Source organism: Microtus oregoni, unplaced genomic scaffold (genome assembly GCF_018167655.1).
Source record: "Microtus oregoni isolate MIOR12 unplaced genomic scaffold, Mior012 000032F_ref0000030, whole genome shotgun sequence".
NCBI lineage: Eukaryota > Metazoa > Chordata > Mammalia > Rodentia > Cricetidae > Microtus > Microtus oregoni.
This window is the reverse complement of record NW_024543091.1, coordinates 4,227,638-4,249,729: the sequence shown is the minus strand read 5'-3', so window position 1 is coordinate 4,249,729 and position 22,092 is coordinate 4,227,638. Positions and strand designations below refer to the sequence as shown.

General features: G+C 45.0%; 1 protein-coding gene across 1 annotated transcript in view; it reads left to right on the top strand.

Moving 5' to 3' along the window:
* Positions 1–1,080: 1,080 nt before the first annotated feature.
* The window catches only part of Sh3bgrl2 (SH3 domain binding glutamate rich protein like 2), a 68,797-nt gene continuing 47,785 nt past the window's right edge, over positions 1,081–22,092 (top strand). The window contains exons 1-4 of the mRNA XM_041679366.1: positions 1,081–1,156; positions 1,905–2,064; positions 9,195–9,446; positions 12,974–13,250. Of these exons, the coding sequence (XP_041535300.1) occupies positions 1,081–1,156; positions 1,905–2,064; positions 9,195–9,446; positions 12,974–13,250 (765 nt within the window). The remainder of the gene's footprint in view (positions 1,157–1,904; positions 2,065–9,194; positions 9,447–12,973; positions 13,251–22,092) is intronic.

The following is a 22,092-nucleotide window of genomic DNA, read 5'->3' as shown; positions in this document are numbered from 1 at the left end:
AAATTAAGGTTATAAAATAGCAATGAAGATAGTCTTATGACTGGGGTCACCACAACATGAGGAACTGTATTAAAGGGTCGCAGCATTAGGAAGGCTGAGAACCACTGTGTTGGGCAAAACCGTAACAGGGAGAGAAAACAGGCAATTTCAAGGAAGAGAGGTAACAAGATACAGTGGAGAGAGGCACTGAAGGGGACTGTGGAGAATGAGGCTACGAATGTGAGGATAAAACACACTCTGCACTGAGACACCCTGGCTCACACACAGAAGTGTGCCGTCATCTTCAGAAGCATAGGGTAGACCTTTCCAATCTGTTTATGTTTCAGATTGTCTTGTGAGTGGAAAGGTCTCCCTCAAAGGGTTGTCATCAGGATTAAGTGCAGATGCTCCAGCAGAGTGCCTAGTCTAGTTCCTGACACTCATTAAACATTTGACAAATTATTTTTAACTTCGGAAGCCTTTGGATCTTCCTGTGTGGGTTGTAGCTCACAGTATACTAAATGTCAATTTTTTTTCTGGGTATATATTTTCTGATATTTTATATTTGCATAGGAAAAAAAATCTGTTTTCTAATCGTCCCTGATTTCTTGGGATTTTATTTGATGATAATGCAGGCTGTAGCCACCTCCTTCTGTTATGCTTGGAAGGCAACAGGGCCCTGAGCAGCTGCTGGCGACATTTTTTTCCTCAGCAGAATGGCCCAGCATGGCTCCTATCAGATGATAGAGTCAGAAGAATACTGAGAATTCAAGAACAATTGCAGTGGGTTTTTGACCCTACTGCACGTACTGGCTTTGTGGGAGCCTAGGCAGCTTGAATGCACACCTTACGAGACCTGGATAGAGGTGGGCAGTCCTTGGGCTTCCCACAGGTCAGGGAACCCTGATTGCTCTTCGAGCAGATGAGGGAGGGGGACTTGATTGGGGGAGGGGGAGGGAAATGGGAAGCGGTTGTGGGGACGAGGCAGAAATCCTTAATAAATAAATAAATTAAAAAAATAAATAAATAAAAAAAAAAAGAAGAACCCACAAGAAGCCTGATCATTTACATGACATTCCTCTGAACACTCCAGTGAGAAGGATGCCGAAACAGTTATCTGGAGGAAAAGCCACAGAGGCAGAAAAATACAGAGAGGATGCAGAGGCTCTGGGGGCCGGTAATAAGGCCAGGCAGCGTGGCATATCTCCTCTGAGTCCTTGGTACACGTTTTTCTCACTGTATTCTCATAATGGCTATGTGAGAATCACTTACTATTCTTGTTAACTGACGACAAGGAAGACACATCTCAGTGACATTAATTGCCTTGCCCATGATGCACAGAAAGCTTTGCATCTGTGTCTTTCTCGTTCTGGAGTTCAGTCTCTTGGGAAAAAGAACAAAGCCTCAAGAGAGCAGGGCCTGATTCTTTAACAACCTTTGTATTCAGGGACCAGCTCTCCTCTCAGGCCGCATTCTGAAGTTAGAGATATCACCATATCCTTTCCACCCCTCACTTACTACCTTGTCACTTTGGGGAGCTCTGCTCTATGATTCAGAAAAGAAAAAAAATGCATAGACTATCTATTTTCTAGGAGCCAGATAGCATCTCTGACTCTATTTTGCATGTGAATTTTCACTTGATGTTTGATTATGAAAATAATGCTTTGATTCAATAATCATTAGTATTGTGTCATTGTTGATTCTTTGTTATGTTTGTATTCACTATTAAGTTCATTTTTTTTTTACCTCAAGTAATAGACACCTTGAAACTTCACCCCTGAAAATTTCATCATGGATTATAATAGAAACTAATAAGCGGCTTCTGCTATAAGCCACTGACACCTCCCTTGGGCCCACACGGTTGCCAAAGCAGGAAGAAAACCTGGCATGGATGTTTTCATTTCTGTGCGTCTTCTTTGTTTCAGATCAGATCCCTTCCTGCTTAACTCTGAACAGATTTGGGCCTTGTCATTCACCAAGGTACATCCATTTTAAAACAGGCATGTTGTTTTATGCACCTGAACCTACTGCTGTTTCAGCTCCTGATGTCGGCTTCACAATCACAGGCCTGCTGCTCAGGCCAAGGTTTGGCGGGAACTGTCTTTGCCTCTGCAGCCAAATGTAGTTTTTTAACCAAGTCTCTATCATTCTATTTTCCCAATAAAGACTAGGGAGGCAGATGTCTGGGTGAAAACCTGCTAGCTTAAAGTTGTTGGGAAGTAACCAGATGACCTTCCTTCCTTTTTGCTGGGAGACCCAGCAAGAGTGTCCTTCCACCACCCCAAACCAAAAAAGACGAAGTCCCTCCCTACTACTGTTGTGCCCAGTCTGTGGGGACCCCAAAAGGCAACCAGAGAGACCGACTCACTGAAATGCAAAAGCTAGGTTTATTATCATGCATGTGTACAAGCCAACAGGGACCTCAGCACAGAAGCAAGAGGAGGTACCCCGCCCTTCTAGAGAGCACTATTTAAAGGCAAAACCCAGAAAAGCTACATTAGCAGGGTTCAGGGTAATGGGTTCAATCCTGACTGGCTGACCTTTGTCTAGGGGTGTCCTGGTGAAAAGGAATGGGTATATACTGGCAGGTGATCCTACCTACAACAGTTAGAATGGTAGGAATTTCCATTGGATGGTCTGTTCCTGGGTGGTGCCTGGGTAGTCTCAGTTTGTGATCTTTCTTGAAACCAGGTATTGCCTTAGGGATAACTACTGAGACTCAGGCTTCTATTGAGCTTGTCGTGGCTGTGTCCTACACTACTTCCTGTGCAGCTGTCTTCGGGGAACCCACTGACTCTCTGACCCTCTTTACTAGTTGCTGGCTCTGCCTCCTGATCCAAGGTTTTATTTAATTAACACAAACTCAAGGGTTTGCAGTGTGATCAAATATCCTGAAATACAGGTAGTACCTACTGTTCAGTTGGAACCTTCAACTCACTCCTGCACTTGGCAGAGAAGCCTTGATTCCTGTCTTCCAAATCCCACCCTGTCAGAGAATCTCCTAACAGAGTGAAGGCACCAAAAAGTCCAGTTCTACATTCTTGGCTGCTATAGCAGTTTCCTCCCCTAAAGTTGCCAGTCACCCAATTCCCCTCCTAGAATGTTCAGGTTTTGGCCATACTTGTACACAAACCCAGCTTTGGTTTGTGGATACGTTATCACTCCTTGCCTAAAATCTATATAATCTCCCTGCATTAGTTCCAGTGTGTGTCTTTTCCAACCTCAATCTCTGAGACTGGAGAATCACCTGGGAGTTGCTTTGCTCAAATAAACCCATTGTTACACTTTTTAAATTTGGCTTGATCTGGCTTACTGCATCATCTGAGAAATCTTTTATTAGGGGACAGAAGACCTATTACCTTCCTTGTGTCATTTCCTTTTGGTGCTGAAGGTGTCAAGAGTTCTACTACAGGGCAGTGGTGGCATAAGCCTTTAATTCCAGGACTCAGGAGGCAAAGGCAGAGGCAGAAAGATCTCTGTAATTAAATCCAGCCTGGTCTACAGAGCTAGTCCCAGGTAATGGTCACAATAAATGGCAGGCCGGTTTAGGCAGGGAGCCTTGGCAGGGACCCTCAAGGTGGGTGAGAGACCTTGGCAGGGCAGCTAGTCCCATAAGGAGCCACAGCCCACAGCGGGTGAGAAACTGATGGATAGGCATGCCATACAGACTGAGGTTGGATAGTTATTTAGTGTGTTATGGAAGGGAAGGGGAAAAGGGGAAGGGAAGAAGGGAGAAGAACAGAGAAAGAGTCAGAGAGAGAGAAAGAGAAATATAGAGGGGGGAAGGGGAGAAGTGGGGAGCAGGGAGAGAGACAGAAGCTGCCTCTGAGATGGGGGAGAAGGAAGGGACTCAGATGGAAGCAGAAGGAAGATCTGCCTTGGTGGTAGATGGGGTAGGGAGTGGGCTTGTCTCTTAAAGGAACAGGACAGATCATTACAAAGACTACACAGAGAAACCCTGATGTAGCAGGTTCTTCTATCTGTTGCTTTCATTGGTTAATTAATAAAGAAAACTGCTTGGCCTGATAGGTCAGAACATAGGTAGGTGGGGAAGACAGAACAGAATTGTGGCAGGAAGAAAGCAGAGTCAAGCAGACCCAAGACGGACGCAGGTTAGGCTCTTTCCTGGTAAGCCACCACCTCGTGGTGCTACACAGATTACTAAATATGGGTTAAAGCAAGATGTGAGAATTAGCCAATAAGAGACTAAAACTAATGTACCAGGCAGTGTTTAAATAAATACAGTTTCCATGTAATTATTTCAGGTAAAGCTAGCCAGGTGGCAGGATGCAGCCCGCTGCTCCTTCTACAAAACCCTGTCTCAAAAACAAAAAAAACAAAACAAAACAAAAAAAAAACTGATACAAACCTTAGATTACAAAAACTCTGAAGTGATGGAGGAAGGTCATTGGTTAAAAAAATAAAGAAACTGCCTTGGCCCATTTTATTGGTTAGAACATAGGTGGGTGGAGTAAAGAGAACAGAATGCTGGGAGGAAGAGGAAGTGAGCTCAGACTCGACAGCTCTGCTCTCTGGAGCAGAGGCCATGCTCCCCTCTCCCGGGCAGATGAACGTGATAAAGCAAGCTGCCAGGTCAGTCATGCTGAATCTTTCCCAGTAATACTGGTGCTACACAGTTTATTAGAGATGGGTTGATCAGGATATCAGAATTAGCCAGTAAGGGCTAGAGCTAATGGGCCAAGCAGTGTTTAAAAGAATACAGTGTCCGTGTAATTATTTTGGGGCATAAGCTAGCAGGTGGCTGGGGTGCTGGGGACGCAGCCCCGCCGCTCCTATTACAACACTGAAGCCTTATAAGACAGAACATGCCTACAATGAGGGAAATTTTCTCTGCTGGAGAGACAGGTTCCTGGAACAGAAGTGATCACCTCACAGTAACTAGATTGCTCTACCTAATTGAGGACAGTGATAGACCACTTTGATGACCCAAACCAGAGATCATCAGAAGCATTTTAACCAAGGCAGCTTCATTTTATGTACCTGTTGCCCCTGTTACAACTAACTCTTCCTCATTAAATCTAAAGCTCATGCCAGTAGCTCACTGACAGACTTAGGGTCACCAAATCCCCTTATCTGCCCTTCTTCCTGATGTTTGCATAGATTACACATAGAAAAGACCCTTAAATCTTTGTTTTCCATCATTAATTTCCTTCCTTCCTTCCTTCCTTCCTCCCTCCTTCCCTCCCTCCCTACCACCTTCCCTTTTTTCTTTTTCACGTTTATGTGTGTTTTTAGCAGCACATGCCTGTCCCTTTGACATTGCACCAGTGCTCAGGAGTTCAGTACCCTTGCTAGTCTCTGAACAAAGCAGCTCAGCTTGTACCACTTTGCTGTGGGCCCTTGACTTTTATTTACCCTCTCTTGTCCCCTCAGACCTCTGAGGTTTGGACTCCAGCTAAAGCTTTCCAGATGGGCTGAGCAGGAAATGCCAGGTACAGCGAGGCCTCCAGGATGCTGCCTGCCAGGCCCACTTACCCTTGGAGGAGATGAGGACAGATAGGACCCAGCTGCCTCTGCTCTGCTCCCCCCCTCCCCCCACTTTTTAACCACAGGGCTGTGCTCTATTTACATGGAATGGATGAGGGCTGGGCCTTTGACGTGGCCACTAGCAGACACAAGTATAAAACTTTTTCCTGTTAGCCTATCCTTAAGGTAACTTCAAAAACAGACGAAGACCCACAGAATTTCCCTGATGTTTTGAAGTTCGATGCATGGTGAAGCCGAAATGCCCATTTTCAAAGCAAATGTTTCCTATTCCACAGAATAGCATTCAGGGCATGTTTATCAGTGCTCCGTGACTTTTCCATGCTCTCCTCCAAAGCCTACAGCGCACAACTCCCCCGCTTTCCTCTTCCTGCCATGTTCCCTTGCACCCTCGCTAGGAGTTTAATGCTGACTTTGGGTTTTATTTTTGTTTTTTTAGGGTGTTTCATTTTTTTTAATTGGGAAGTATCGGTTTATTGTTTTATTACAGTGACAGAAATTGACATGAGATGAGAGTCTGTAGCTTTCTCGGAATCATAGTCATAGAGCTGTAAACAATGATCCTCGCTCGCAAAAGATTTAAAAAGGCAACAAAAGCAGCTGAACTCAGAGTCTGGGCTGGTCTTAAAGACAACCCGTGTTAGCACCACATCGCTCTGGCTTGCCGGGCTGGGTTCTCCTCCAAGGATTCATGTGCTAGATTTCAGGGAGGCAGTCTTAAGGGATGGACTGTTGGGAGACTGGGTTGGGAATGTCGCTCAGTGGTAGAGTTCTTGGGGGCGTGTGTTATGAAGGGATCCTGGAAGACCTGCCTCTTCGGGGCCCATTTTACCATGCATTCTCCTGCTCCATCTTCTGCTACTGTGGTGCCATCCGCCAAGGGGTCTTAGTAGAGCTGGCGCAATGGATGCTGTGGAACCCAGACCTGTGATCTTTTCCTGAAAATGACCCAGCCTCAGGCACTTCACTGTAGACACAAACAACAAACTCAGGGAACCTCTAATCGCTGACTCATCTTACACACTCACTGTAATGGGGAGAGTTGTGTCCCCGCCCCCTCATTCACATGTTGGAATTCTCCACTTGCAGCACTTTAGAGGTGACTGGGTTTGGAGACGGGCGGTTAAAGTGCAGATTAAATTAAAGCCTGTGCCCGTGCATATGGAGGCCAGAAGTCAGACTCGGATGGAGCAAGGACATCACCAGTGGACTGTCTACTCTCCTGACTGGCAGAAGAAAAAGAAGAGGAAGAGGAGGAAGAAAAGGAAGAGGAGCAAGTGGTTGTAATCATTGTTCTCTGAGCAGCCAATAAGCCCTTTCTTTATGAGGTCAACGTGACAACCGCATTATGAGGCAGGAAACAGGCCTTCACTGGACACCAAAGCTCCTGGTGCTCTAATTGGATCCTTTCAGGCTGCAGAGCCATGAGCAGTAAAGTCTTGCTCTTTGCATCTTCCTGTACATATTGTGACTTCTTTGAATGAAACGACTCAGTGTCACTACTGTTGCTGGAAGTTTGTCAGGTTTGGCCAAGTGAAATGATGTGGAACAGAGACGGACTGAGGAAAACGGAGAAATCTTTAAAAGTGACAGGTTTCTACTCAGTACTGAAAAATGTCCTCTCCGGCACTGGCCTTCCCCTGACCTTGACTCGCAGGCAGGCGTACACACCCACCTAAGCTACTCCTAACAGCAAACAGAAGGAAGCAGACACTGGGGGCCTTAGAAACACTCAAACTTTGACTTTTCTGCTGGTAACTTTTGCCCATATTACAAAGATTCTCTTCAAGGGAATCGCAGATGGCTCACATTTTAGATAAGAAAGCAGAAACACTATTAACATTTTTCCAGACCTGAAAATTATTCAAACTTGCTGAAGGGAGGAGTCTGATGGGTTGCTGATGGAGAGATTTGAAATTGAGTGGGCTTTTAAAAGTGATCTATTTCCAGCAAAGGTAAACTGAACACAACGGCAATGCATTTCTTTTACTATGTTGTTCTCTGAAGAATTTAATAAATTTTCCAAATACGTCTGAGTTGCGAGAGAGAGATTAGCACCAGATGGCCTGCCTTCCATTAATGAGTGTTTCATCTTGTCAAGGACTCAGTGACACCTGGTGAGAGCAAAACTGCTCGGCACTAGTGAGCTACACTCCCCAAGAACCCTTCCTCAGACTTCGGTATTAAAGGAATTCCAACCACATGGTACAGAAACGGGTTCCCTGTTGTAGGAGCTGCGGGCTACGTTCCGCCACCCAGCTCCCGCCACCGGCTAGCTTTACCCCGAAATAACAACACACAAACTGTATTCATTTAAACACTGCTTGGCCCACTAGCTCTAGCCCTTACAGGCTAATTCTCATATCCCGATCAACCCTTCTCTAATAATCTGTGTAGCATCGGTCTTACCGGGAGAGATTCAGCATGTCTGACCTGGTGGCTGGCTGCATTGCGTCTGGCCCGGGAGAGGGGAGCATGGCCTCTGAGCTCACTTCCTCTTCCTCCCAGCATTCTGTTCTGTTTTACTCTGCCTATCTAAATTTTAACCTATGAGGGCCAAGCAGTTTCTTTATTTTTTAACCAATGACCTTCCTCCATCAGTTCCCTTTGAAGGATGCTGTTTTAACCCCAAAGCTCTGGCTGCAAAGTAGGGCGTATTGGGCAGAGCACAGTGGTACCTGCAGTTTAAGCTGCCTCAGAATGATTGGGGAGAGGCAGATGCTAAGGACCGAGAAGGAATGATGAACTCATGTCAAATTGTTCTTTGTTCTAATTTACCCTTGGGTTTACTTTTAGGAAAGAGTTGAGGAATTAAAAGAAGACCTTGTTATTCTTTCCATAATCTTACGTCATCTGGTATTAAAAAGCACACACACACACACACACACACAAGGGACAGGAATAGTGTGCATTTGTGAAATGCTAACACTGGGAAGGCTGGAGACAAGAGGATCCCTTTGAAACTAGCCAGGCTATATGAGACTCTGGATTAAAAAAAAAAAAAAAAAGCACTAACACCAAATGTTCATAGTCCTCATCTCGTAGGTCTTTCAAAACTTCATGAAAACAATAAAAGATAATTGCTACAACACTTTGATTTTTCTATAATTATGTCTCTATATAAACATCTTCTTACACGTTTGCTACTGCAATTGTCACAAATGGCCTTATAAGCCTGGAATAATGAGAAGTTAAATTGAATTCAGAAAAATCATTAACGTATTTCTGAAGAATCAAAAAAATAGATTCTGAATTCAACTAGGACCTAAATGCAAAATGTAATGTTTATTATAACATGGCAATTGTTTACAAGAGAGTAAACTAGTAACTAAAATTTAGTACTAGAAATTTCTGTAGTCTGTGTTGCCTAGAACTATTTAAGCAATTATCAATTTTCAGGGATTAGTTTGATCTCTAGTTGTGTGTATCTGTATGTCTGTGTGGGGGTGTGTTCATATGTAAGCGCCCGACGAAGGCAGAGGAGGGTGGAGTTACAGGCAGATGGTTTAGTCTCAGTGCGTCAGTAAGGATCAAGACGACTTTGAAAAGTCAGACTATTTCAGCAGCAATTTATGGGTAGGAATTGACAGACATGGGTCCACGCAAATGAAGGGTGGAAGTGAGGTCATGGCTGTCTCTTAGCTCGTGTCTCTCTCAGTCACAGTGGCTTCCACCATGGACCAACTTTCTCTCCTTGTTCATTGTTTTAGATCTGTTATTGCCCCGGCTTACACAAGGCTTCTCATTCCCTTCTCACGGCATCATACAGCTTTCATCACATTTCTACGTTTCCAACATCCTGCCTGCAACATCCTGAAGGAGAACCTGGGACGCCGGGATATATTGTCGAGCCCTGCCATCTATTCCATAAGTGGGATTCAAGCTGCACTAGGTCATGCTGGGCCAAAACAGAAGTGCGGCCCAAACATCCGTGACATGGCAGTTGAGTGTGATTGCCAGCGGTCTGTTTCCTTTAGCTGTTGGCTACCCCTCAGCTACTGTCACCTTTCTGAAACTTGAGCCTCTCTGGGGCCTGTGCCACTGTAGTCTCCCTTTCATGCCGTTCTGATCGTGCTTTGCTCCGTGCTTTTCAACACCTTGTTCCTTCCCAATTCTCTTACTTCTCACATTTGAATATAGGCAGATAGCAGTACTTCTCAGCCTAGGATTCCTGGAGCCTCTTCCCATCCTAGCCTGAGGGCCTTATGGGTAGAAGTTAGAAGATTCATAAACATGACTGAAGAAAAAAAAATCACATCTTTGTATTGTCATCGATTGCTAACTAAAAGCCACCAGTTTCTTGTCTCCTGCATCTGAGCAGTCTGTAGTAACAATGCACGTGGCTTGTTACCAGTAGAAGGCACAATATATTCATGTTTTCAGATTGTTGTAAATGTCTTAAATTTTTCCCCATCATTACTTCGAACCCAGGGCAGCTCTGTGATCTGACAGTAGACCTTTTTCCTGAGCGCAGTTAGGAGGAGGCACACACCCGTACCAGTGTGTGCTGAAATTCTGGTAACTTTTTGTGATTAGTTATCACTTTCTTTGTAGTCTAATTCTGATTTCGGACACACCATTAAGAACATTTCTTTTTGAGAAAGGATCCATCAATTTCCTTATAGAGTTAAAGGGCCCCTGGTTTTCTCCCTGAAAAGCGAAGGGTCTTGGCAGATGGTGTAGTATGATTTCTGGGTAAGATCAAGCCCAACTGGACAGGGCAGCAACTCTGACCCACTGAGTCTTGTTATCAAGGTTTGCCTGCCTGCTCTATCTGCAGATCAGAATCTAAGTAGCTCCAAGGCATCCCTCCAGTTTGTTTTCTAACTCTGGGTCTCTACTTCCTCACTTGGTTCCTGGAGTGAGAATATATTTTGTGTCATATATAATTTCTAGAAATCAATTTTTTAAAACCAAGGTGAGAAAAAAAACCCAGAGTTATTATGACAAAAATCTTCAAATAGTCCTTGGAATGTTACAGATTAAGTGCGAAATCATTTGGGTTCTTGCCTTCGTGCAAAACAAAAGCCGTTTGTGAAGGCTTGAGCAAGTCAGAGAATTTATGATATAGACAGAGGTGTGACATCGCCCTCCAGTCAGTGATAGCAGAACAGGTTAAACCAGAAATGAACTGGCAAGCTTTCCCTGTAAAGGGCAAGCAGTGAGAACCTCAGACCAGGAGGACCACATATTTTCTGCTGTAAAATATGTGGAACGTGAGCCAATGGAACTTTATTTGTAAAATGGACAGATGGCCAGTTTGACAGGTTGTTGGTTGAGGACCCCCTAACTTACAGCACTGCCAGGGTGCTTTTCTGAAGCATCTGTCCTTCCCCGTCTGCTTTACTATCCCCTTCTTACTGGCTTGCTCCTTTAGCTTCTCTGGGTTCTTGTGAACCAGACAACCAGACGTGACTTCAGTTACAACTAGCATTGTGAACATTTCCAGAGGCTAATGCACTGCACTGAAGGCTTGGTCTCCACTCTGCTCAGCGGAGGCTCTACAAGAACAGAAGGACTTGGTGGGACTTTTAGTGTACGAGGCATAACGGAGGGGAGCTAAGTCACGATGGGCATGACCTTGGAGGCACACTGAGTTCCAGACTCCTTTCTCTTCTTTTGTTTTCTGGTGCCATGAAGGGAGTGGCCTCACCTTCTCCTGCTTTGGTCTTCCAAGTGGTGGGGTAACAGGCCAGCGACACCACACCTGCTGGCCTCTCCTTCCCCCTGGTAAGCTGTCCCAGGTGATTGGTCACAATAACAGGAAGATGACTAACACAGCTTCTCAAAGCTGTGAGTTCCTTGTCACAACGTCATGCTGCCTGACTTTCCCCGTCCCAGTTCCAACATGCTGATGGAGGAAATGACTTAGTCAATTTGTTTTTTTTTATCCATTTCGCTCAGAGTGGTTCTGAGTTCACTGGTTAAGCTTTTTATCTTCACTGCTGCATTAATTCCACACTGCAGAAAACAGTGCCTTTTGTAAAGACCCATACTTATCCAGGAAATATGTATCTACTTGTATGGAATTATTTCATATTTCATAAGCATGCATTTCCATGTTTGTGAGAGCAAAGTTAAAGAACATTTGCAGCGTGTAATTAACTACCGCAGAACTTACATATGATGTTTTTGACATTAAAAAGAAATAGAGCCCAATCAAGATGATATGCTCTCTTACTCTACTCAATTTAAAAAGGTCTTTGACAAAGTGGATTAAAACAAGCAATAGGAGGGCGGGTGGGATGGTTTAGTGGGTGAAGACACTTACTACTAATCCTGGCTCACATAGCGGAAGGAGAGATTCCCACAGATGTCCTCTGACCTCCACAAATGTGCTGTGCTGAACGATTTGCATGCACACAAAATAAACAAATAAATAAAAGTAAATAAGATCGCTTAAAACATAAGTGACAAGAAAGGTTAGAAACTCGAAATATTAATAAACTTAAAAAAAAAAACCCGTCAGGCAGCAACTATTTGTGCCAGAAACTCGGAAACGAGGGAGACTTCTATCAGGCCATTTCCTTCTCTCTAGAATTAATTAACAGCGGTCCCTGAGCTCTGCTGAAGTCCCCTAATGAAAGGAAGAAAGTAAATACAGTACTGGTTCACTTCCACACAACTGAGCAGCTTGGGCATTAGCCAAGTAAAAACAACCTGCTGAAGAACTATTCGTAACCTATTAGCCACTCCATAAATGCTTTCCCTTTAACGGTATCCTCCTGGGATACCGCGCTGCAATGCACAGTGATTTTCAAAAAGGCACAGATTTGGCTCAACTGTAAATATCAGTAGGGGCATAGAAGCAAAGCCATTGTGTAGGGTAGGGGGTGGGGTGGGTGGATTCTGATTCCCAGTGTTGATAGGGGGATTTTCATTGCTCTCAGTACTTATTTTTTTCTACTACAATTACAGTTTTGCTGAGAAAAATAAAATACCATGTTCGCATCTGGGTTTCCAATGTTCAGTGTCTTTAGAATAAAGATGAAAGCCTCTTTCATTTACCTAAGAGATTCCTTTTGCAAATGAGACTTGGTGATGCCTGCTTGTAATCCCAGTACTAGGGAGGCAGAAGAAGGAGGGTAGTGAGTTCTAGGATAGCCTGGCCTACACATTAAAACCACTTTCATGAGAAAAAAAAAAAATCACGTTTCCACAGTTTCCGGAACTGCAGATAACAAAACAAAACAAAACAAAATAAAAAACAGTTCAAACCACTTCCACCACCTGTTAGAACCATGAGCCAGCCCAGGTCTCTAGGGCAAGGCTGCTTTTAAACAGTGGGTCTCAGCAGCTCCCAGCTCCACCCGGCTCCTCAACATACAAAGCCCAAGCTTGGACTCTGAACCCAGCCCTTTGTCTAATTTGCTTTTCCCTTGTACTCTGACTTCCCACCACGTAGCTTCTCAAGCCTCTGGATCCTCCCGAAGTCGATTAATGTACGATTAATTCACAAGAAGCAGGTCGGGCTGGAGGGACCTTAGAGCCTTGTCACGCTGGGCGCCACGAAAACTACAACTCCCATCAGGTCCCGCGGCCGCCGGGCCCCACCCCGCCTCCTGCTCAGCCCGCGGCGGAGGCGCTGGGCTTTCATCCGCGGAGCGGCGGGAGCTAGACGCGTCGCCCTGGTCCTCTCCGACGGTCGCGGGTCGGCTGTAGCCTCGGCCGCGTTCCGCCTCTGCGTCCGCGTCAGCGGCGGTCCCTGGCGCAGCGAGAGGATGGTGGTCCGCGTGTTCGTCGCCTCGTCCTCGGGCTTCGTGGCGGTGAGCGGGGCGGGATCGCGGCAGACGCGCGCGGCGCGTGCGCCCGTGGGAGACGCGCGGGCAGGTGACCGCCAGGCTCGGACCCGGTGGACGCGCAGCGATCGCACTGCCTGCGCTGGCAGCTGGCGAGGGGGAAGCAGGGGAACCAGTCCCCTGCTGCAGCTGTCTGCTCCAGGGGCCCCTTTCCAGAGTTTATAGGTTCCCGACTTGGGACATTGTGTCGGTTTATGGTTTTTTATGGTAGTTTAGACTACTTTGATTTGCTGACCTGGCGTCTGAAGGAAACACGTTTAAAGGAATTGCTCGCCACCCTCTCGTCCCCAGCAAGTCCATTTCTTTAGTTCTACACCTGAGCAAAGAGAACAGTAAACCACGCAAGTCCTGTTAGGTCACAGTTAATGGTTTTAATTGTCGCTTTTTAGCCTAGGGTGCTGCAAATACTTTTACATTAGTAATTAAACCTGTGTTCGTGTGTCGTCCCCCCCCCCCCCATGCTGTGGTTAATTTCATTTTAGGATTCTATAAATTGTGTTTTCTATTTTTAGCTATTCTGCTTGTAGAGTGTTGAATTCTTTTAGGAAGTTTTCTTTCTTTTTTTAAGGGAAATTAAATTGCTAGAGTTGTCATACCTTAAGGAAAAATGCATATGACTGAGATGCACATAGCTCATGTGTTCTACGTGATTATTAAGTCTTGATTTCCTTAGTTAAGAGTTAGATTACCGCTCTAAAAGTCTACTCTGTGAGATACTTAATCAGATAGAGAAGGAAGTGCAAGAATATTGTTTAAAGTTTAGTCTGGCCGGTTGCCAGCCCAGTAGACAGAGTGATTGTCCTAGAATATAAGTAGGTGGGGTAGAGGTAGAATAAAATACTGCTTGAAAAATCCCTGTAAATCAGTGAAACTTTTAATTTAACCTCCCCCCACTTTTTTTTTTACCACAAGGACTCCACATTTTCACTAGACACAATAGATGGAAAATGCTAGCTTACCTGTATGTGTAGGCATTTGTGGTACTCAAACTCCTCACATTTCCAATTTTATTTATTTATTTTTGCCATTGCTTAGTCATAGGCGACTTCTACAGATTTTTTTCCCCCGTTAAAGCTGAGCCTCCTGAAACACGTAGTACCTCCCAGATAGATTTATTTGAATGTAATCCTTATTGTAGAGCTTTTGGCCTTATCATAAAATCGCCTGCTTCAGTAATTATTTCAAAAACAGTTTGTCGATTGTGGAAGGGATGTGCTATCGTGTCGATCTGCGGTTGGGTTGGGAAAGTCACCTGTCTTAACCATCCTGAATCCAGACTGGCTCTGCATCCTGTATCCTGCTTTCATCAAGCTCATGAGTGCATATATATTTACTGACTTAAGTTTTAGATTTAATGGTTTGTATATGAAACTGAATCGAGGAGAGGGGTTGGCAGTGCCCTGACTAGTGTAGTAGGGGCCGGCAGTGCCCCAGCTCTGCCTCTCCCATACCATGAAGGATGCTGATGCACTGTGGTTGTGCCGCACTGTTAAAATGCTTTGATTCTGTCAGTGGAGTAAATAAAGGTGAATGCTCCTAACAGCTTATGTCATTTGAACAAGTATACTGGTTAGCTTTAAAGTGGAGTTTTCCACTTTGGCTTTTTACAGCGTCTCGGATCCCCATGGTCTGCTGTGGTTTCAGTTGATTGGGAGGTTACATCCAACCACCACACAGACACAGCCTGCAAACACTAATTGTTCATTTTAGTTTGCTCTTTGAAAACTTACTCTTTTCAGGTCTCAGAAATACTCACCGAGTTTCCTCATTTTGTAGCATTATCTCCGACTTCATATACAGTTTAGTTTTTCTTTGATATTGGTATTTTACATTGTATAAAGTTTATGCTTATCTGCAAGGTTATTGATTTCTTTGGCTATAACAAAAGTATGTAGGTGAACTTTCGGTAGCGGAAGCTAATGATACTTACAACGTTAAACTCTATTAAGGGTTTCTTGGAACGCTGTGTTTTCCTTCTGGCAGTGTCGGGTTGACTGTTGGCACTGATTTATTCTGTTCCCATCAGTGACCAGCAAGTATATGGAAGGGCAAACAGAGTATTCCCAAGTCAGCTTGGTTTTAGCCATCGTGTATTAAATCACAAGGAAGGAATGTGACCAGAATTAGATCCAGCTAAGTAAACCCAGTTGGCAGGATCTTTAAGCATTCTGTTTAGGGGAAAAAAAAATCCTCCTATCTCCTGGTTCCCTTGAGCATTGGAACTTCAGCAGTAGGGACGACTAACATGAAGGGCTGAGAGCCTGTTCATCCTCCTCAGCTCCAGGCGAAGCCCGCTGTTATTAGGAAATAAGAATTATACCACATTATACCGTCCGTGTTGCTGTTATAGTGAGGGCATTTTATTCAGCTCTAAGAAAATAGATCCATAGAAATGTTATTTAAATTTCTAATTTATTATGCCTGTGTACCTGAGAGCCGAGGCCTTAGTAACCTTTGTCCGGGAAATAGGTTAATGTGACTTTAATTTTTTTCATTAATGTATTTAACAGAATTTGCTTTGGTCTGCCTGTGCCCTGCCCATCTCTGTCCTAGGAGAATAGAGGGTGTGGTCTCTGTTCTTGAGGAGGGCACAGACCAGATGAGGGCACCCACTAGGAAAGGTTGACCCTCCAGTAATAACCTGAAGCTCAAGGACATGCCTCCGTGGGAACATTTGCCGGGCAGAAATACTCTAGGCAGCGGAGGGATGCCTTGCCGGATGTAAGATATGGAGGGAATATGCTGGAATCGTAAAATATGCATGTGGAGGCAACCAGCAGGGAGAGGAGTGCAGGAGAATAGTTTTCCCGAGCCCATTTTGATTTTTCGGGCTGGATGTGGAGGTGCCTGGGAAGGAGGGGTGAGCGGTAGGTGCCCCTGTGGGCCTCTTTGGAGGACCCAAAGGAAGCCTGTGAATTCAGACTCCACGGTGCTCGTGGAGAGGTTTTCAGTATCTAGAGCTAGTCTGCTGCCCAGAACCTTTTGTCCTTAGCAGGGTACCGTCCTTCAAGGGTGGACTTCAGGTCTGAGGTTTTAGAAGACTCCCTGCTTGCCTTAGATTAAAATGTATCAAAGAATGAGAGCTGGGCTTTTGCATGGGTATCTTTCACTGTTTGCTAAAGTTCTGTGACTCAGCTGAGAGTCGGAGGGGAACCTAAACATCATACAAGTGAAATCCAACCACACAGCTTCACCAGAGGTGAAGTAATTGGACCTAATGTCATCTATGTAGCCAGTGTTCAGTGAGATATAACTGGAAGCCAGATTCCTGCATTGATTGATGCATGTGCTCATTTTAAACATTGAAAACCACCAGGCTTTCTTTCTTTCCCGTGTGTATTATGTACGTGTGTGCTGTGTGTATACGTGCATATGTGCACACGGCCTGCAGAGTCCCAAGGAGGACATCAGGTATCCTGCTCCGCATTCTCCCCCTTATTTCTTTAGGACAGGGTCTTTCATTGACCTTGGCATTAGGCTGGTGACCAGCGGCTCTCCTATCTCTGCTGCCCAGAGCATGGGATTAGAGGTGTGTGCAAGGCTTCCCCTGGCTCTTTAGGAAGGTATGGCAGTTCAAACCCAGGTCCCTAAACTTGTGCAGCAAGCACTCTTACCCGCTGAGCCCTAACCCTAGTACCAAGTTCGGTGGTGTTAGGTGCTACATACTAGGATGGTCAGGGAAGCAGACATGGCCCAAATCATTGCTGTCTTCATCAAGCTTGGAGACTTAGCATGCAAACTTCACTCAAGGGGGTCTGATGGTGGCTTGTTGCGTGATATTTGATTACATTGTGTAAAGATATGTTATTGTGATTGGCTTAATAAAAAGTTCAGTGAGATGGGCAGGAGGTATAGGCAGGACTTCTGGACAGAGAGAGCTCTGGGAAGAAGAAAGTGGGAGTCGCTAGCCAGGTGCAGCGAAAACAGGACTTGTAGGAGAAGAGGTAAAAGCCACAAGCCACATAGCAGCATGTAGATTTTTAGAAATGGGATAATTTAAGTTATAAGAGCTAGTTAGAGATAAGCCTAAGCTAAGGCTGAGTTTTCATTATTAATAAGTATCCGTGCCGTTATTTGGGAGCTGGCTGGAAGGGCAGAGAAAGACTCATTATGGTGGCTAGAGGCCTGTTTTCATGAATTGGGGAAATGGGCTAGAGGGCAGTGTGTTCTACTTCTCGGAAGGCTGAACAGTCACCATCTGGGAACAAAGGAGATTCAAACAATGGAAGGAAAGCTGGAAGTGGAGGGCTCGCTGCGGCCCTGAGTTAAGGTAAGGGTGGGCGTGAAGGGGGAGGACAGACAACTGCTGTTCAGAGTTGCATTGCTTTGCAGCTGTGCAGTATGTCCTTGCTGCTGTGCATACCTGGTTATTATTTTACCATGCAATTACCAGTTCACGCTGTTGCTACCCTGTAGAGTTTATTCAGTAAAGCTCTTCTGTAAGAAAGCCTCAGAAAAGAGTTCAGAAGCAGCGACGTCAGGAGGTGACATACACAGTAACAGGATTCTCTGCTGAGTTGCTTGACTCTGCTAGGAGCAAGTAGACGCTTGGGCTCTGGATTCTTGACTTATCATCACTGTCCTCTGGTAGGATAGTCATTGCCATGTTGCAGATGAAGAGGTGGAAGAGAACTGACCCAAACCAGATCATGTTCAGCTGGTGCCCTGACCTGTCGTCAAGCCCTGGGTGACAGCTGGCCCCTAAGCTTCTAGAGCAGCAATTCTCCCTGTGCTGTCTGTCCTTAGGTACATTGTACTCTGAGGGGGTGTGTGCACCAGGGAAGCTGACATCCGTCCTGCAGTTTGTAGGTTTATCTGCGCAAAGGGCTTCCCTATGGGTCAGTGGTTCCCTGGCCGGAGACAGTGCTGCTGCAGGGCAGTGGGGAGGAATGAGGAGCAGGCTTCAGGATGAGGTTGTGCAAGAAGTGATCAGAAGAGGCAGGAATAACCAGAGGGCCCAAAGGCATGGAGGTAAGTAGAAACTGCGTTCATTTCCTGGGACTGCGGGGCTTAGATATCAGAAATAGGTCTGAGTCTTCTTGCTGCTGGAGGTTGGAGATCCAGGTGTTACCATCTGAGATCATCTGCTGGCAACCGTAGGCATGTTTTGGCTTGCCCTGATAGCCTTTGTGTTCATGTGGCATTCTCCTTGTGTGCATGTCTGTGTCCGTCTTGGGTGTTCAGAACCCCCACTCCCATCTAGGCTTATTGTAGTAAAGCCTACTCCAATGACCTCATCCTAAGGAGCATCTGCGAGGATCTGGCTTCCAAATAAGGTCACATTCACAGGTACCAAAAGTTGGTATTTGGGTATCTTTGAGGCGCATGTAATGGAATGTAGAGCCATGTCCAGTCTGAGGGTTGAAGTAAACAGACTGAGAGTAGAATTTTCTCTTTAGCTGGAAAGGTTCTGGGTGGGTTTCTTCACTTTTAAGTTAGCAGCTCAATAGCAAATTGTTGGACATGGAGTCTGTGGGGTTTGGGGCTAGGAGGGGCTAACCTTTTTTTAATTTATTACCCATCAGAAGGGAAGTTCTGACCTCAATTCTTCTGGTACATTTCAATGTTTCCCAGTTTTGACATTTCTCTCCTTTCTACAAAAACATTAAAATTTGCCAATATGAGTATAATCACCAACATGGATTCCTTTGTGAAATTAGGGACTTTTTTTCTTTTTATCCATTTGTGTTTAGATTTTTTTATTTTTTATTAAAAATTTCTGCCTCCTCCCCGCCTCCGCCGCCTCTTTCCCTCCCCTTCCCCTGCTCCCCTCCCTCTCATGTTTAGATATTTTGAGTCAACATTTCAAACCATCTGGGTAAGCTATATCTTGACAAGTATTTGTGATATGAAGTTCAGGGTGGTTTCCATACCTCAGGCAGAATGTAAGACTACATGGATATTCTGTTTTGTTTTTAAAAATGAAACACAGAAAAGGAGGGCTACTGTCGTGAAAAAGACTCAAGAGTCCATTGTGAAGTGGTGTGAGCTCCTAAGAAAATGGAATTTCTTCATGTGAGTGTGGTGTGTGTGTGTGTGTGTATGTGTGCGCGCGCGTGCGCATGTGTGGAGGCCCCAGGTCGATGTTGGGTGTCTGTTTTTATCACTCTTCACCTTGCTTTTTGCGAGAGGCGCTCTTCCTGAACTTGGAGCTCACTGATTGGCTAGCTTGGCCAGGGAGGGCCGTAGATCAGCCTGTCTCCTCTTGTCTGCAAACTCAGATTCTTCTCTGTTCAGAGAAGCTCTTTCCTACTTTGTACTGTCTCCCTCACAGTGCTAGCTCCTATTTAGGTTTTTTTAACGTTTAGTTTATAAAAAGTTTTGAAATGAGTTACACTTTTCTTGGATTAGAACAACATGATAGAATAGAAAGTCTATATTTACCAAGAGGTCTTTCTGCTTAAAATTAAAAATTGGCCTGATTTACTGATAATTACATATACAGAAATGTTAAGTATTATATTTTGAAATGTAGGTTTTGAAAATGAGATCAAGAAATTACTCACATGCCAAAAGTTAGTTTCTAAAAATGCAGTGTACTCTTAGAGGGGAGGGAGACGTCTTCTGCAGGCTTGAGGCCCGTGCTTTGGAAAACAATCTCCCACCTGCTCGTTCAGGAAACCCTTATAAAACTCAGTGAAACATATGCACACATTCACACATGCGCGTGCACTCACACCATACACACATATACACGTATCTCACACCCAGCATTCACATATGCAAATATGCACACACACGCATGCACACACACACACACACACACACACACACACACACACACGAAAGCAGGAAGAGAACTCTTTAGGAAGAAGAAGGAGTCCAGCAGGAGCAAGGGAGGATAAGTGAGGGTCCTAGAGGGTGCCTAGGATCAAATATAGTAATACATGTATAAAATTGTCAGATAATAAATTAAAATGTTTAAAAATGAGAAGCAAGTGACTGTCTGACCACACACAGAACATGCAGATCCATTACAGTCCTGGAGGCTTGGGAAGAAACCATGCCCCCACTCACTCTCCCACGTACCCTGTCCCATTTATGTGTTGGGCATTTTTTTTTTAATTTATCAAATTCTAGATCAGCTTCTCTATGCAAAAATCCTTCTTTACTCCCCTTTCTAATAGAAATACATGACAAAAAGTCCATTTATTTGTCTTCCAACTAATTACTCTGTCTTTCAAATCCAGATTTTAAAATGATCTTTAGAACACCTGGAAAAAACAACAGCAAAATGGCTGGTTGGTAACTCTGAGCTGGAAGGGGACCCTCCTGGTACTTGGCAGTCTTTTGGTGAGACTGATTTCCTGGGATTAGGGTTACTGTAGCTGCAAAGAACACTTGCATTCTGATTTAAGTCACGTTCTGTATTCACTACTTTTCTTGGATTAACTTTATGTTGCTTATCTATTATGCAGAAGAGGACTTTAACTTCCCAAATTAGAAATTTAGTGAAAATCTGCCTCTGTGCCTTGTTGTGGTTTGGAATGGGATTTATCTCCCAAAGATTGCAGGAGGGGATGGGGCTTAGTGGGGAAGGTTTAAATGACCATTTTGGGGGCTGCCTTAGGAAGGGATGAAGGTAGTTGGGACCTCAGTTTGTTCATGACTGTGACTTCCTGTGTTTGCCCTATGAATCCTCTCTAGTCTGCCATGATGTGTCAGAGTGGAGTGGACATCATTACAGGATACTGAACTGTTGGACCAGCCTGAAGTTGAACTTTAAGCCTCCAAACCTGAAAGAAAAAAAAATGGACTAATACATATGCAAAATGGGAAATTAACATTTGCCCTGGTGGAGTGGGGGGGGGGGTGTTCTTTCTAGTTGTGGTTTAAGAATCAGGCAGCACTCACCTTTAATCCCAGCACTCAGGAGACAGAGGTAGGCAGATCTCTGTGAGTTCAAGACCACATAGCGAGTTCCAGGACAACCAGGGCTGTTTACATAGAGAAACCTTGTCTCAAAAAACAAAACAACAACAAAAAGGAAAATTTGCCATTGGGCTTTATGGCTAGTGGTTTTTGGACAGTGATCAGCAAGTGCTGTGGCCTAAGTTTTAGGGGTGACTGGTGTTTGGAGAGGTGGGGGATGAAGGGAAAAGAGATCGGCAGCCTGAACTAGCTAGCTACTGAGTAATCTGTGTCCCGGCAGCTTCCCTGTCTCCTCCCTTAATAGGCTTATCTGCCTGTTCCCTCTGGCATCTGCTGCTGACTTAGGAACTGGCTGTCATAATTTGAAGAGTTAGGAGTGTTATCTCTTGTATAATAGGTTGCTTTTCTCCCCTCAAACTCTAAAAAAAGAAATCAAACTCAGAAAAGCAATTTCTTAAATGCTTCCTTTCTGGACTCAGGGCAGCTGTGCAGTAGGCTGGGAAGCCGCATTTCAGGCCTCTGCCTACAGAGGCACTTTGGGGTCTGTGTCTGTCTGCCACTCCCACCCCACCTGACAGTTCCTTCCGTTCCTCTGTTGGCACTGACAGCTTGTTCCTGAGGGAATCCCTCCTTTCAGGACTGGCTCAGTGCCTGGCAGAACTTAAGGAGGGGTTTCCTGGAACTGCCACCTGCCGGTCAGGCTCATGGCGAGGTGTGCCTCATGGTGTGTCCGCATTGTGTGGACCTTGGTGGCCCCTGCCAGCAACCACTTTGGATCTCCCAGAGCAGCAGTGTTGGCTGTGACTGAGCAGCCTTTTGCAACTGTGTAAGGGTGTGTTTCTTTCTTCCCACTGGGTGGTGGCCCAACGCTTGGAAGGGGCATTTTGCCCTGTTGGATCTGGTGAGATGGGAGTGGAGGGCAGAGAATAAAAGACCC